General features: G+C 43.3%; 1 protein-coding gene across 1 annotated transcript; it reads right to left on the bottom strand.

Moving 5' to 3' along the window:
• Positions 1 to 171: 171 nt before the first annotated feature.
• LOC133626264 (RPA-related protein RADX-like) lies at positions 172 to 14,752 on the bottom strand. The gene is made up of 6 exons (XM_062003908.1): positions 14,686 to 14,752; positions 13,603 to 13,678; positions 10,002 to 10,081; positions 5,773 to 6,066; positions 4,165 to 4,347; positions 172 to 341 (listed from the first exon to the last, which is right to left on the bottom strand). Exons 1-6 carry the CDS (start codon positions 14,714 to 14,716, stop codon positions 172 to 174), a joined length of 834 nt encoding a protein of 277 aa, XP_061859892.1. The 5' UTR covers positions 14,717 to 14,752.
• Positions 14,753 to 16,261: the final 1,509 nt, after the last annotated feature.

A 16,261-nucleotide genomic window follows, 5' to 3' on the forward strand; every position in this document is an offset into this window, starting at 1 on the left:
CAAGGACTGCAGCTCCTGTCCCCTGTGTGTGCCTCTGGGCTTTCCAGCACAGCCTGTGCCGTGGCCCCTCCTCACACAGTCTCTGCCCGTGCAGGCACACTCACCTGGAGCTGCTGGTGGCTCTCAGTCCTGCCGTTGCCCTCCACGGGTTGCAGGGGCACAGCTGCGCTCTCACTGCGGGTTGCAGAGGGGTCTCTGGCCTGGTGCTTGTCGTCCCTCCGTCTCTGTCTGTGGGATCCATATGGTCGTCTCCATCTTGTCCCACTCCGACATCTCCTCTTTGGCTGAAGATTTTCCTTCTTCAACAGTGCTGGCAGAGGCGCCTGACTGGTCAGACTGGGCTGGAGGAGAGGCCCCCTCAGTGCCAGGACAGTTTCCAGAACTGTTTTAAGGGAGCAGCCCTGCAGCCGCCCGAAGCAATAAGTGGCTGCACAGAACCCCATCACAAGCGTGCATTTACATGGAGGCTCTGTCAGTCACAGAAGCTTTTTATTACAGTCACAGAATGGTCAGGGTTGCAAGGAACCTCTAGAGATCATTCAGTCCAACTCTCTGCTAAAGCAGGGTCACCTCAGTTGAGGTGCACAGAAACGTACCCAGGTGGGTTTGGAAACCTCCAGAGGAGACTCCACACCCTCCCTGGGCAGCTTGTGCTTACATGTGCCTCCCTCATGTTCCAGTGGCACTTCCTGTGTTCCAGCTTGTGCCCATTACCCCTTCTCCTGTCCCTGGGCACTGCAGAAAAATGACTGGCCCCATCCTCTCAACACCTGCCCTTTGGGTATTTATTTCTAAGTGTTGAGAAGATCTCCCCTCAGATTCTTGGAAAATGGAGATGGCTTTCAGAAGTGAAAAGATAATGGAGAGAAGTAATGCAAGACACTGACAGAGATTAATCCCGTTATTTATATTCCTCAGGTTGCAGTGTTACTCTGGTTTTACATCACATGAAATAAAAATGGTTCTTACCTCTCAGATCAATGACTTAAGTTTTATACACTCTGAAGTACCATTGGCTACACACAGTGTATCTTCCTCTTGTTTTCTTTGAAATGAGTGCTGGAACCACAAGAAATGTACCAATGTAAGCTCTGAGAGTTCAGTTCTTTGGTTGGGTATGAGTTGTACAGTTAGGGAATGTGCTCTGACGATATTTCTTCCCTCAGCAGGGGCAATACACTGCAACAAGAAAGAGGATTCCTATGACATCTTGCAAGGTTCCGTTAACATGGCAAAATCAACATGACTCAGACTCAGACACCAAAAATACTTTGGTTTCATACTGGTGTCAACAGACACCAAGTGATATAAACCAGTGAGTAGTTTCTTTGCAGATAGGATCTTTATCCTGTGCTGGGCTGGCAGGGAAGAGGGAGACAGGCATAGTGGTGCAGCCTGGGATGAACAGTGCAACACTTCAGCAACTGAAGTTGGCATATTAAGTTCAGCATAATTTACAGGGAGGGGGCAAGGGCCTCTATGAAATGACCCTGAGTGTTGGAATTCCAACTCTACCAGAAGAGCTGAATATTCTCTAGCTATACACAGTGCCCGTGCTTCTAACACTGGCACTTCATTCTGCAAGAGTAAAGAAATCTCTTTCCTTCCCGGCTTTTGCCATAAAAATGTCAAACAACACTTTTGTAAAATACCATTAAATACTTTAAAGCCTCAGGTGTGTATTACACATCTCTCACACCATTCTGGCATTTCTTTTAGAGTTAGGAAGCCCTAACGTGGAGGATGAAATGATTAATGCTACGTGTTTAAAGTGTAGCATGCGGTGCAATGCAGCAACAGCCTTTGCGTGGGATGGATGGAGTGGCCAGAGCAACTGAGCAGAGCACCTCTGTGACAGCCACATCACTCCTGTCCTACAAAGAGGAGGACTTCAAAATTACTTCTGTAAAGAATGGTGTCCCTAAAATTAGACTTCGACCAGAAGTATATCTAAAGATAAACTACTCGCTGACACGGTCAGCACGGCTCAGTTTGGTACATGAAGTGCTGGTGCAAATCTCTCTCACTCCAGAACAATGGCCTCTAATCGTCACATAGCCATGAACAACAAACTCAGAGCAGAACCATCTTCCAAGCAGCACTGTGCTTTTCTCAGGAGGGGACGTTTTCATTTCCCATCTGTGCAAGGCTACGAGAGGCTGAGGGCCACGGGCTGACATACATTGCTCTAGCACCAACTCTGTGTGGTCACACTAAAGAGGAACGTCCAGTACAGTCACATTTAATTCTCAGCCCCTGTGCACGTCAAGATCCACTTTTGCATTAACACATTTTAAAATTGTAAACCACACTAGAGAGACAGAATAATAGTATCAATGTCTTCAGAATGTTAAGGCTTTTACTTTTTATCTGAAGTTGCCTACAAACTTGTACTAAAATTAACATACTTATAGTTTCTCCTTCAATTACCTCAAGTTAGGGTACAGACTTTAAGTACCTGAAGACAAAGTCCACTGGCCTCAGAGCAGACAAGCGACTTACTAGCTGAAACAGACACTCGGTTACAAACAGGCTGCTAAAACGTGCCTCGTAGTTTTCCACAAAAGGAGAAATCTGTTCCTATGAATTAACTCTGTGGGCTTTGGTCAATAAAGCTACAACTGAATTGGCAAACTTCCATAATGCAATCTTTCCTTCTCAAAGAATTGACCTGAGAGCAGCTTCTTTCACAGACAAGCTGTCAAACAGCAATGCGTCTTAGCTCCCGCTTGAGAATAACTTCCTAAGGGTCCAGTTGCACAAATGATCTGAGGCTGTTCAACATGGGAGGAAAAAGTGGGACTTGGTAAAGAACTCAGAGGAACCAGCTGCTACTTAGCATACAGACAAGAAGTTGTCCAAATCGTAGTCTCTGGCTCCTGTGTAGCAGCAGCTTCCCACAGCTGCTGGGCTCCTTTGTGCGCTCAGAACGCAACTGTTACTGAAGAGGACAGAGGTGATCAACACAAAATCCCCTAGTTGTGTGTCAGACTGTGCATCCTGCCATGCTAAGCAGCAGAGTTTTTCTCTTGCAAAGCCAGAAGCAAGTTCCACTACCAAAGTTTCTTCTACAAAATATTTAATTAATAAATACATGAAGAACCTTTGGGTGCTACACTCACAAAAGCACACTTACAAAAGCACTGCAGTTGACCTTGCTCAGGTAAAAAGAACTGAAAGTGACTTCTTGGATCGCTAAGTCCAGCCCCTGGTACTAAAGGCACCATGGCATTAAATCCCTTTCACAAACATAGTAAGCTTTGAGTCAAAAGAGAGCTAGGCTGCCCCTAGTACCTCCCACCAGAAGGTCACTATGGAACATATCAGCTCTGAGACTCAAGGTTACTCTAATTTCCAGCCTACATTTATATTCCAGCCAGTGAATCCTTTTGCAAACGTTGCCTTTCATATTGGGAAAGCCTGTCTCTCTTCTCAGTTCTCACCCTGATACATCCGCTCCTGTGTGCGTACGTGCGCAGGCAGAGAAAGAGGGATGACAATCATACTCCTTGGTATCCTACCAAAAGACAAGCTTACTGTACTGCCTGTTTGTCCTTCCACACAAGTGACCATCATTGTCATCCATTTCACGACTGACAACAACTCAAGGCAACAATCGTCCTTTTCAGTCTATATAAACGCAATGCTCATACAGCACTTTGCAGGATGATGCACATGAACAGCATTCACCATATCTGGCATGAGGTGCTAGTAATTAGATGTGTAATCTGAAAGAAAATAGCTGAATAGCAGGTAAACAGTTTATAGGCATTGCAGTGTGCCTTCAGAGCGACGTCAGTGAAATGGATTGACTGACTGACAGTTGCTCTACTCTCTTTCAAAGCAGACCAAGCCAAGTGCTCAGGCAGTCATACCATCTGCTATGTCAGGAACATTTTGCATCAAGAACTGGTCACTTAGGAGTCTGTGGTTTGGATATGAAAATACTATCTTCAGAGTGTGAGAACAGCTCCGATAAAAACTGCCTCGAAAGTTCAGTATTGTATCTCTACTGAAAGTGGTCACACAGAATTCATGGGTCTTTCCTTGAAGAGGTGAACAATTTCTGACCTAAACCAGAGATTTCCACAGAGGATTAACTCTTGCATTGAAAGACAGAACATGAAATGATCAATAAGTAAGGCCAATGAAAGCCAGTCTCACTTGAAAGTGGAAAGGTGTGGCGAAGCCCTCCATGGCTGGTGGCCTGGTGCTGACAGGCAGAGATGCAACTCATGCAAGACAACAACGTATCATTTTGAATGTCTTCCAGTTGAAATAAGTGGGGATCTTCAGGGCAAAACAGTGGAAGAAACGCAACATCCATTGCTACGTCATGGTTTATACCTGTTGAAAACAATATTTAAGTTAGCAGAAAACTTCAGCTTCAGCCCATTAGCAACTTCATCACAGAGTCACAGAATCCCGAGGGCTGGGCCTCGAAAGATCATCCAGTCCAACGCCCTGCCAGAGCAGGACCACCTAGTGTAGGTCACACAGGAACTCATCCAGATGGGTCTGAATGTCTCCAGAGAAGGAGAATCCACAGCCCATCTGAGCAGCCAGTTCCAGTGCTCCCTCACCTCAACAGTGCACCATTGAAAAAAGCCACCCAAAATATTGCAGACTGAACACTGACTTTTATTTACTTTCATTGTAACTGACATCTAAAACCACACTTCTTTCTATGTATATTATACATAAGCACATTCAAATTGATATGCTGTTGTAACACACTATGATTGAAAGCTAATGGTGCTGTTAGCTCAGAAAGTACTAAACCAACATTGGAAGCCATTTCACACTCCTTCTAAACCTTGTCACTACTACAAGGACAGAAGAATTCACTGTAGAACCAGTGTGTATGTAGTGCAATACCTGTGCTTCCTTCATCTTGTATATTTTCAGTGTCAGGATTCCAGTGACTGTAAATATTCAAAAACCTTCCCTGCAAATCTCCCTTAGCAAACAATGGAAACAACTAAGTTATGGGAGCTTAACATAAGGATCTGTAGCTGGGCAATTTCATTCTCCTTTTAGTAGGAAAACAAAATCAAACAGATTAAGATCCCACAGTAACACTAACAAGCAGATACTTGTATATTTGTATCTTAACAAAGATCAATCAACAGCCCCTTTGTGCCACCCAGAAGCAGCAGAGAGCAGTTGATGAGCAGGGCTAAAGCACAGCCCTTAACTCTAGCATGGAAAAAAAGGCACTTTAGGAGCAACAGTGCTCAAAAAACACCTTGAGACTAAAGCTCCAAAGAAGCATTCATAGTTGTCCCTTTCCCTTTAAGAACACTAACTTGTTTCTGGTGAATACCCATCCAGCAGAAAAGTCAGCTGACAATCAAGTGCAACTGAATAATTCACCTGATTATGGCAGACTGGTTGAACTAGTGAACAGGACCTCCCTCTAACTGCAGTAACCAAAAGCTTAAGGGCTACACATATTCTTCAAATGGTACACACAAAATTGTGCTGATATCACAAGTGATGGCAGAAACATTTCATTTGAAGGTATTTGTAATGAGAATTACAGCATTCTGGTAAAAAAACCCATCCTAAATCACAAGTCCAACAAAAATCTAACATGCCAATCATTTTATTTAAGCTTCAAGAATTACTCAGAATCAACCGATCAGTTCAGAGAAACCCATTCAGTTTCTGATGAACCTTCAAGCTGCTCCCAAGTTAACATGGCAAAAGCTATGATTTTATACTGCTCTTGCTTAACCTTTTTCAGAAGCCCAGCTACCAAATACTTACCCAGAACTGTCACTTCATAAGACCCAAGGCCACTAGCACTTTTAAACTCAGTGATATTTTTCTCTGTTCTGGTTTCTTTTGGCTGGTGCACTGCTGCATGAAGGTTGTACTGCTGCATCAGTAAGTCCTTGTGCAGATAATCAAATTTACGTGGGATGCTTTCTGGGAAAATGTTGCTGTGATGCAAATATTTCATTAACTTGTCTTTCACTTGTGCCCACAGGCCACTCTGCCAGGAATCACAAGTTCCTCCAGTCTCCTCAGTTTCAGGTGTATCACTCATTCCTTCTCGGTCTGTTAGAAACACAGAAAAATATGTAGTTGCTTCTATGCTCACAGAATCACTCACTCCTCTGAGCCGTGAGAAATATTGCAATTAGAAGATTACAGCTATGAAGACGTGGCAGAATATTCAAAACATACAACACAACGAATTCCAGCGAGGGCTGAAATGGGAGTGAACTGGTAATAGCAGAGAACAGACTTGTAGTAAAAAGACTTATTTCACCACATGAAGAGCATCATCGTGGCTCATGTTTGCAGAGCATGTGAAATGTCTAATGAGCAGCCAGAAACCATGAAAATGAGTTTAAGATGGCTGTAAGTGAAAGCCCGCTTTTCCATCCCTTGCACAAGAACTACATGCTTATGTTGAGGACTAGACTACATTTTACAGTGTTTTGCTATACAGTCAATGGCAGCTCCATTCTTTCCTGCTTCATAGAACTTGAGGACTTGGGAGAATGGTAGAAGCTTCACATTTTGAAGGTAAATGTTAAACATCATCTTTTTCAGTTTATTAGAAAGCTCACTTCAAAATATTCCCAGAGAAGCCTTGTGTCTCCTCCATTGCCTGTGAAAGAACTTCTCATCAGGTAGCCTTCTGAACTGGGCATATTCTCCACCCCAACATTTCTCTATGAACACAGGCTAGTTTACTTCTTTTCAGTGCCCTAAGTGCTATGAATGAGTATCAGGATGTTGAAAAATGAAGAAACCAGAATGTACACGGACAAACTTGATACAACATATGCAACAATACTCAACAAGGGAAATAAAAGTCTTAATGCACTGAGTTAGACACGAAAGGACGGTCAATCCAAAGAAAGTTGACACCAATGTGGAAACTGAGCTCTGCATTACATAGAACAGTCTGCAGCGTTTTTTCTCACAGAACTGGAATTCCTCACTGGCATGTGAAAGCTGCTACACCAAGAAACATATTTTTTTCTCACTATTTTCCTTGGAGAATTACGGTATTGTGTGCAAGCCTGAGGACTTTATGTTGTTAGGCAAATATAGTACAAAACAATTCCGAATGGAAGCAGTGGGATTAAACCCCACCCTTTCTCTTTCTTAAACTTCAATTAAGACTTGATTTTTCTCCCTCAATATATAATTGGTGCAGTAATTTGTGTGTCCTGCTTGTACACTCATTATTAACTTAGCTTAAACAGATGTGTAATTAGGACAACACAGCAGGAACAGCCCCCACTTGTTATTCCAACAATAAGATGCTGAAATCTTTAACGATCTGGCCACGCTTTAGAAAAAAATACAGGAAATGTTTGACCTCCTCTAGTCTCCAGAGCCTTTGGCAGCCATCAAATTCTAGAAATGGCTACGGTGCACATCTAAAGATCTGATATCCCAAAAAAACAATTGAGATGAACCTTGTTTTGAGTGCAGTTAGCAGAAGGATTAAAAAAAAATCTACTGTATCATCAGAGTCCAAAGCAAATGTTTCTTTCTTTGTTCATCTGGCCGTCAGCCTGCACTGTTACGGTAAAGCTTCTCTCTTCAAATACTTTCGGTAGTAAATCCAAGTCAGTGCACTTCTGCTTCACAGTTATGTTATCTGACAGCACTGACTGCAACCTTTTACTCCTCCTTTGACACTTCTTGCCAAGGCAGTAAATGGAATAAATGGAGTAAATGGAATTCCAGTGAGTGACCCTTATCCCAACCACGTTCCTCCCTGCACCACGATATTACAACATTTAAAAACTACAGTTTAATGATTTATTTTCCTTTAGATATTGTCTCTTTTTCTGCATCTATACAATGACTATGCAAGAAGTGTTACTTTGACGCAGGCTGCTATGACAGTGAGCTGCTAAGAGACAAAAGCGTCAGCACTGTTAATATACAGTTATAAAGAGAGGAGGGAAACAAAAAATCATGTTCCCATAAATATCTTGTGAAAGCAGGTAAGGGCAGTCTCCTTTGCTGGTATTTAAAATAAAAGAGCTCTACCTGGGTCCATGGTAACCACACTATGAGGCTTAGAGTAAAGCTTTTCCATTTGATGTGCTACCTATGACCTGCATATCAATAAACGGAAAGCCAAGCATATGATACACAATCACTGACACATAATCTCAGAATGCTGAACAAAAGGGTATTTTCAAAATCTCAGGGGTGTTCAAAAAGGAACACAGCTTAGAAAAGAGTTCACTTTGATGCACACATCAGAGTTGGTAGGCTTGTCAAGGCAAATATAAACATGCTGTTGTTACTTGGATAAAAGTAGCATCAGCTCAACAGTATTTTATACAAGACTAATAATATTGCCAGGAGGACTGACACTATGTGAGAAAAATATGTGCATATGCTTAGTAGGAACATTTACACACATGCATGTAATTATTGCATAAGTCTATCACATGAAGGACTGATAGATTTATTTTGAGTATCAGCCAACTGAAGTTACACAGGGTTTCATACATACTGAGGAAATATCAGTGCAAACGATGTCTTAATTTAAGAAGAAAAGTATAGCAATATATCTGCTTTTTAGATATAAATATACAAAAAACATCAAAAGACAAGTATCTAATGCAGGATTTCTTTACTGTAGTTAAAAAAACCGAGGCACTGTACATCTTCAGATCCTTGTAAAACCCAACCTTTTAAACTAGCTCCCTGAAACTGCACATGTGCATCCATTTTATCAGATTACATGATATCCCAAACATTCTAGAGAAACAGCACAGCACAATAAACACTACAGACACCAGAAATAACGTCAGCTGAGAACACTCAATCTGATTTGTTGTTTTTAAAAGCAACAACAAATTTCACTGAAGATTAACAACCAATGAAGTAATGAATTATCAGACTTGCTTACAGACATGTATTCTTACTGTTGAAGAATGGATCTCTACACAGTACCTGAGGCTGCTCTCTCTTTGGCATAAAATTGCACTTTAAACAATCACTTGTACTAATTCTTGTCCAATTTCAAAGTTTCCTCATCCTTTCAGTCTCTTAATATATTAAAGATTTGGGAAAATACACTAATTTCTATTGCTTTAAAGCAGCACAATGAAGTAGATCATCATCAACTGGCTACAAAGACAACCTCTCGTGGTCATTCCTAAATAAAGTTGAACTGCTGTCTTGCAAAAATAAAAGGATGGACAACATCATACTCACTACAGCTATACAGAGATGGAAACTGGCAGGTATTAATGTTGGGACAGATTCTAGTAGTAAACGAACTTTTAGATAAAATGACGTGACTCAGAGTATATTCAGTCAGCTTTGAAAAGAGGCAAACATGTCAAAATATTTGCTTAAAATAAAAACCAGACCAAGCTGCATATACTGACAAATCAGACAGCCTTCCTCGTGCACAAACAGACATGAAGAAGCCAACTGCACGGAATGTGAGTTTATTTTTCAATTGCAGAGGGAAGAAAGAAAAAATAATACTAACTTAGAAAAATCCCTAAGCCAAATCTCACTCTTATTACTGGTTTGTATGTTTCATCCATTTCCTCCCCACATCTTATATTTGCCTTTTGAAGTAGGTATTCACATAGCTTTGGGACTACCTTCCCAGAGAGGGACAATTTCATCATACGTAGATCACTGTAGCAAGAAAACTGCCAACAGAAAATGTGAGGTCTTATGCTACCAAGGGCTTCTGAGGTACAAAACTAACTTGTATAAAGCAACACTGAGAATTTATTCTCCATACTGGGAAACAGCCCAAGGCTGTCCTTCCCGACACCCTTTAGAACACATCAGGGACACAACTGAGCAGAGTATGACATTAGCAAGAGCTTGGTACAGTGGCTCCCCAGAGGCTGATGGAGCCAGACATACAGAAGAGCTGTCTTGACAAAGAGGGGTTATAAAGGTATCTTTGTGGCCTGTTTGGGACCCAAAGAGAAGTAGGCTTAAATCTCCTAAGGTTAGTGTAACAGCTATATGCAACATACCTGTGCAGGACTGTAAACTGTCTGGTACAGCCTGTCCAGTTTTATCTTGCCCAAAATCTTCATGTTGAAACTCAGTCAAGCTATAAAAAGAAAGTCACAGCATATAGATATTTAAAATCTATTTAATCTCAAACACTATGCAGCAAAAATCCAACTCAGTAGATTTCTAGTGAGAAATGATCCCAGTGTCAGTGAGTGAGCACTACAGTACCTGGTTTCATATCCTGACACTTGTAATACAGCAGCTCGACATAACGAGATTTACTATGCTGAGTAAATCAGTTTCGAAGAGCTCAGGACAAGGACTGCTGTTACTTTGCCTTGCGAAACAGATAAGAAAATGTCTTACACTCAAAAATCAGCGTGTGTTGCCCTCTACTGGGAACCTAACGGAAGCAGCACGTGTAGCACCAAAGGCTGAACATCACAGATGGCCAACAGGTTTGAGAACTGTCTCTGAAACAGTCGCACAGCACGCTGCGGCACTCTCATGACAGCACGGCCAGCAGTCAAGACATGAATGGTTCAGCATGAATGGTGCTGCACCAACACTCCAGAATCCAAAGTGACAGAGAAATTTCAAATATTTGGACATACTGCCCCTGTTTTACCAATTAAGCAAATGAGGTTTGTGTGAAACAGACATTCTTAAGCACAACATTTTGAACTCACAGTAAGCAAGTCTTCTCTAACAATCTCTAATGAATGACATTCTCTAATGAATTATGCAGGAGAAAAATCTAACAGACACTCTGCAGCCACAACATGGTACAGTAAGCTCTTAGGCCCGTTTATTCCTTTCTTCTTTGCTTCATTCCTCTTATTATCAACTCATCATGATGTCTGAACAAGACTGTCTTGCTTGTCTTGCAGCACAAACAACTGAGACATGGGCAAGGCTGTCAAGGTACTATCAAAATTCCACAGGACTAAAGTAGTTACTAATGACATACGGTAACTGCAAATACACAGGAACAACACACTGACAGTGAAAAAGGAATCAAAGACAAACGTGCTGCTTAGTGGGACATCCTGTATTCAGTCATAAGGATTTACAGGTTCAATATTTCCCATTTCATAATAAGACACAGCTTGAAAGCTTCATGTCAGTGATTCAGAACAGCTGGAAATATCTAAAACCTAGTGAAAAGATAAAAGGAAATACATTGTGGTTTTTCAGTATGAAAGTACATTTTATTGTATGCACTATCAGCATGGTGTGGGCTAAGTACTGGAGTGACCTTCTTGTGATCTCCAACTCCAGGCACAAAAGAATCCTCATTTAAGCTGCACAAACTGCAACTTAGCTTTTAGTTGCCTAATTTTGTAAATAAAAAACCCTGCCACATAGGGAACTTCAAAACAGCATGACCCTCCTTGCTTCCCACCACCCACCAAAGCTTCTGAGCAGAGTTGTGCTAAAAATGTTGGCAAATACAAATTTGTTTGTGTTTCTACGTGACTTTGCAAATGTCAAGGTTGAGGGCAACCATGGAAAGATACATGCAAGGTGTCAGAGCTATGGTTATGCAGTGGCATTTTTACGTTTTCTGATGAAAGGCAGAAGGAAAGTTTCTCTTTCTGAAGTGATAATTCAGTCATTAATTTGTGCTTCCTATTTCTGGATAAAAGAATGTTTCCATGAGAATAGAATCGTAGGATGAGTTCGTTCCCTCTACAAGAACCATCACGGAAAGCAATTACTGTGTATGCATAACACCAAATTAAACATTTACATATCTGCTATATTAATACATTTTTGAGCCATTAGAAGTCAATTTCAAAAGTAGTTTAATTAAAAATGAATGCCCACAAAACCAATTGTCACTTTCGAGACCCAGATCTCAACACGAGCCGTGAAAATCCATCCCAGCGTTAGGAAAGGCTTGCTCAGAAAGCAGCAGGGCAGGTGAGACACACACCAGCTTCCCTCTTTGCTAGAGCAGAGGATTTAACCAAGTCATACTGCTGACAAGTTGGTATTATAGAAACAGTTTCTTTTCAAATTGCCTGCTTGTGGAGGTGAATTGGCTTTGATTTAGTGCTAGTAGAGCCTCTGAAAAATGCAAAAATAACTTGTCACTATCTTCCCCCACTTCTTTCACAGATCTCTTGCTGGGATGGTATCGTCTATCTGCTTGACATTACTCCTCCTGGACTGCTCTGTGCTGGATGTGTGTGCAGTGTAACTTGAGCGAGGTTCGTATTTGTCTATACACACAGTTTATATGCTTCTGTGCCAGCCAGCGTGCCTGCAAGCCACCTGATATAACCCAAATCCTTCCATTTACTGCAATATGCTGTGGCTGTTGTACACCATAACACACACAATTCCTATTTTGCCCATGTCAGCTTTATGAGAACTTGTGCAATGCCAAATGTGCTATTCCCAGCCTGCACTCTGCTGACTCCCCTCTTTGACATAAAGAGCCTTTATTCACTATTTCCAGGTGCACTGGTATTCATTCACCTTTTCAGTCCTTTTACTTTAAAGTAAGTCAATAAAAACGGTCACAACTTGTAGCTATGGCCAAATGATGCAGGGACTCAGAACACCAAGACAAACACCCTCACTCACTGCTACAACTGGTAAAAGCCTTATTTTACAGGCTGGTTGTGGTATATGCATCTACTACGGCAAGTAACAGAGAAACCAAACAGCCTTCTGCGATAATTTGACAAGTCTACACAAATTGATGGTTGGTATCTACCAATTCTCCTTGAAAAATTCCGATTCCCATGAAAAAGGGGTCTGAAGGAAACGTCAGACTCTGGGAAACTTGAAGTCATGCAAATCTCGAGCTGAATTTCCCCGTATTATTGGATCCTCATCCTTTAGCTCTGTTCAGAGGGGAGGGAAAAACGACAAAGGGGTGTCAGTAACATGTGCTTTGAGAAGGGAAGCTGCAAGGATAGAAGCATACAAACAAGTTACTTTCAAGCAGTGCAGAGTGTGAGCACGACACGCACCAGCGACTCCAAGGTAACTGCAGTGCTGAACTAAAAAAGATTAAAATGCTAAGCAAACTCCTGGGGAGTTTTTCACTTCCACATAAAAATATGCCTGTCTGAAATTCCTGATCTTTCCCCATTCACAATAAACGATCAATTAAACTACTTTGCAGTATATTAAATGCTTCTAAGTACATTTCTGTTGAATGTCTCCACTAGTAAGGATATAAATATCAACACTAGCATTACATTACCCAATTCCCTCTTACTTTATTCTTTCTGAAACCCTTAATAATCAGATAAATCAATAGCCTCAGAAATGCAGAAGCTGAGGCTGTCAATAAAAATCCTTACAATAAGCTTTTACTGCTTAAAAAACTTAAAAACGCAGCCACATGCTGAGAAACTGCACACAATACTTGACACAGAATAATCTAAGCTAGAACAGATACTTCAAAATACATCTCTGCTGTTGTTACTTCATCAGTCTATCAATGTACTTAGTGAGAACTGACGTTCTGCTACTTCTAAGCAACACAACAGAAAACAGTGCAATTTTAAGCCATGTCAGGTTAATTTCCTAGTTTTCTTTTGCAGTTTGCAGAGTTCAGTACAACTTCATCGTTAATTACAGAAATACACAAGTTACCTTTTAATTATATAGAGTGAAACAGCTTTCCATAATCCAACACAGACTTTCTCCTCCTTTAGTTGGGGTTCTAGCACTAATGGCATAGAGTGGACAATCAGGTAGCACGGAGAGTAGCAGATTGAGAAAAGCAGAGAACAAAGTAAACATGCCTTAACTTTTTGCTTCACTTTTAAGAAATGGGAAGAAAACATTCTTCCCACCCTCCACCCCCAAGAAAAAAAAAGAACATTTCTCGGCAAGTGAAAGAATTTGCAACGGGATTCCTCCCGTTGCAAAAAGTCTCCTGAGGAGGAGGAGAAGGAGAAGGAGAAGGAGAAGGAGAAGGAGAAGGAGAAGGAGAAGGAGAAGGAGAAGGAGAAGGAGAAGGAGAAGGAGAAGGAGAAGGAGAAGGAGAAGGAGAAGGAGAAGCAGGAGAAGAAGGAGGAGGAGGAGGAGGAGGAGGATGGCTCCTGTGGCAAGAAGGGAGGTTTTTAATCCTTCTTTTATAGCAAAAGCTGCCCTGGAGGAAGAGTGGGGAAAGAAAAAGGAAAACATTAAAGATGGGGAAAGGAAAACATTAAAGATGGGGAAAAGAAAACTCATCCTCTCAGACTAGTAAAATCCTTCCTTGACAGTTAGAAATCCACGGCATGAATCCCACCTCTGCTCTGGCAGGGCGTCAGTGCAGAATGCAGGCTCATGAGAAGTTCAGTCTCCAAGTAATTGCATTTTAGAAAAGGAAGAAACAGCTGCTGCAAAAGGAGGCCTGTGACAGAAACCCACAAGGGCTCCCGTCCCTTTTTCACACAGCCACTCTTGTCAGCACACAGCAGTATCTCTGCAGATCAGAGCAACAGCACAACTTCAGCCCGTTTCACACCTGGGATCTGATCAAAGGCAGAGCGGGAAGAAATCTCCAGCCAACAGCCAGCGGTTACATTTGGCCAGAGGCCTTTGAAACATCAACCAGAGGCAAAAGGAGCTTCCCAAGAGAAGGACTCCCCAGTACATGCTGGCCAGCCTGGCTGCTCTGCCTCTCACACACGCACACACGGTTCCTCTCGCTCACTTTTGGGCCAGTGCAATCGATGCCACACTTACACATTAGTGGCTGCGATGGCGTATTTCCCATCTCTTCGGAAGAGCTAAAAGGGAGTGAGGAGCAGGATGGAGGCCTGGAGAGAAGAGAGAAGTTCCAGCCAGCTGAGCAAGAGAGACAGGCAGGAAAGTGGGGACAGGCTGTGGGGGAGAGAGGGAAAATAAGGCCAGGAAACACAACATGGTGATAGAAAAAGGCAAAGGGCAGGGAGCAGGAGAGGAGAAAGGAAAAATAGCAACAGGGTGTGGGACAGACAGGGAGGGGTTAGAAAATACAGACAAGGAGTCCTACAGAGGAAGAGAAATTAAAAACAGTGATGGGCTGAAGACAGAGAGGGAGGAAGCAACAGATGAGGGCAGGGAGCCAGAACCGATGGGGAGGGACCAAAGCTAGCAATTATGGACAAGTGCCCTCATTCCCTGAGCACTGCCCAGGAACTGCATTAGCAGGAGCCTCCAGAAGTGTGGTGCCTGCAGCAGGCCTGTCCTGGGCCCAGCCCTGCACCCTGAGAGTGCTGCCGACCAGCACCTTGTCCAGTGGCCAGCCCTGGGGAAGGGAAATCACCCAGCTGTTTCTTTGGGCTTTTTGTGATTGTTTTGCTTTCAAAAAGCAACTGTGTGTGCTCTAAATAGCACCTGCAAGGAAAAGGGAAGCAGGCTTCCCACGTGGGACACCTTTAATGCCTGCACCAGGTACCAGACTTGAGAGCTTTCCCATTCACAGGCCCCAGATCCCTGTCCTCTGTTGCTATTTCATACCAGCAGGTGTGGGCTTAGATGAGGAGTTGAGTGATGAATGGGGAGAGAATGGCAAGCCAAGGGCTGAACGTGTTTAATAGTGCCAGGAGCCACTTGTGTGTTGTGCAGACGCCTGTGAGCAGGAGCCCTTTGCAATCAGCCTGGGAAGGGCCGAGGGAGCGAGCCTTAGGGGGCCAGTCAGTTGTGTTTGGGCTGTAAATGGTGGGACCAAGCAGCCAAAGCAGCTGAAAGCATTTCCAGCCAGGCCACAGTGCCCACAGTGGGATCGTCGCTTCGTCTCTCCGTAAGGGATGGGAGCTGTGTTGTTTCCTTTCCCAGGGGCACGCTGGGTGCAGAGATGCCCCGAGCAGCCGGCGCTGACAAAAGGAACGACGCTGCCGATGCTGCCCTGGGCTCGGGCACTTCAGTCCCGGTGCCGGTGCCAAAGCCGTTCCCCAGCTGCACACAGCCCCGCTCACTGCTGCTGCCCACGCTCCTGCCTGCGGCTACAGGCAGCTGCCCTGGCTCTGCAGTGCTCCCCAGGAACGGCAGCACCAGGCAGCTCAGAAACGCCACCCTGCCTGCCAAAGGCTGACAGCAGCTTCATGCTGGGCAATCTTTCCTCTTCTCAGGCCTCAGTGCTGTTCCCTCCCAGGAGAGACTCGGGGCTTCAGGCTCAGCCCCACAGCAGGAGAGTGCCAGGGCTGCAAAGCTGCACAGCAGAACGGGGAATCGGGCTCTGCCTTTGCTTTCCAGGCTGTCTCCTCAACACAGCCCTTGAGACAGATGCTGTGCCTCAAGCACATGTCACACCCAGCCACTTGAGCAGTACTGTGCCTGT

This window comes from Colius striatus, chromosome 10 (genome assembly GCF_028858725.1).
Source record: "Colius striatus isolate bColStr4 chromosome 10, bColStr4.1.hap1, whole genome shotgun sequence".
NCBI classification, from domain to species: Eukaryota; Metazoa; Chordata; class Aves; order Coliiformes; family Coliidae; genus Colius; species Colius striatus.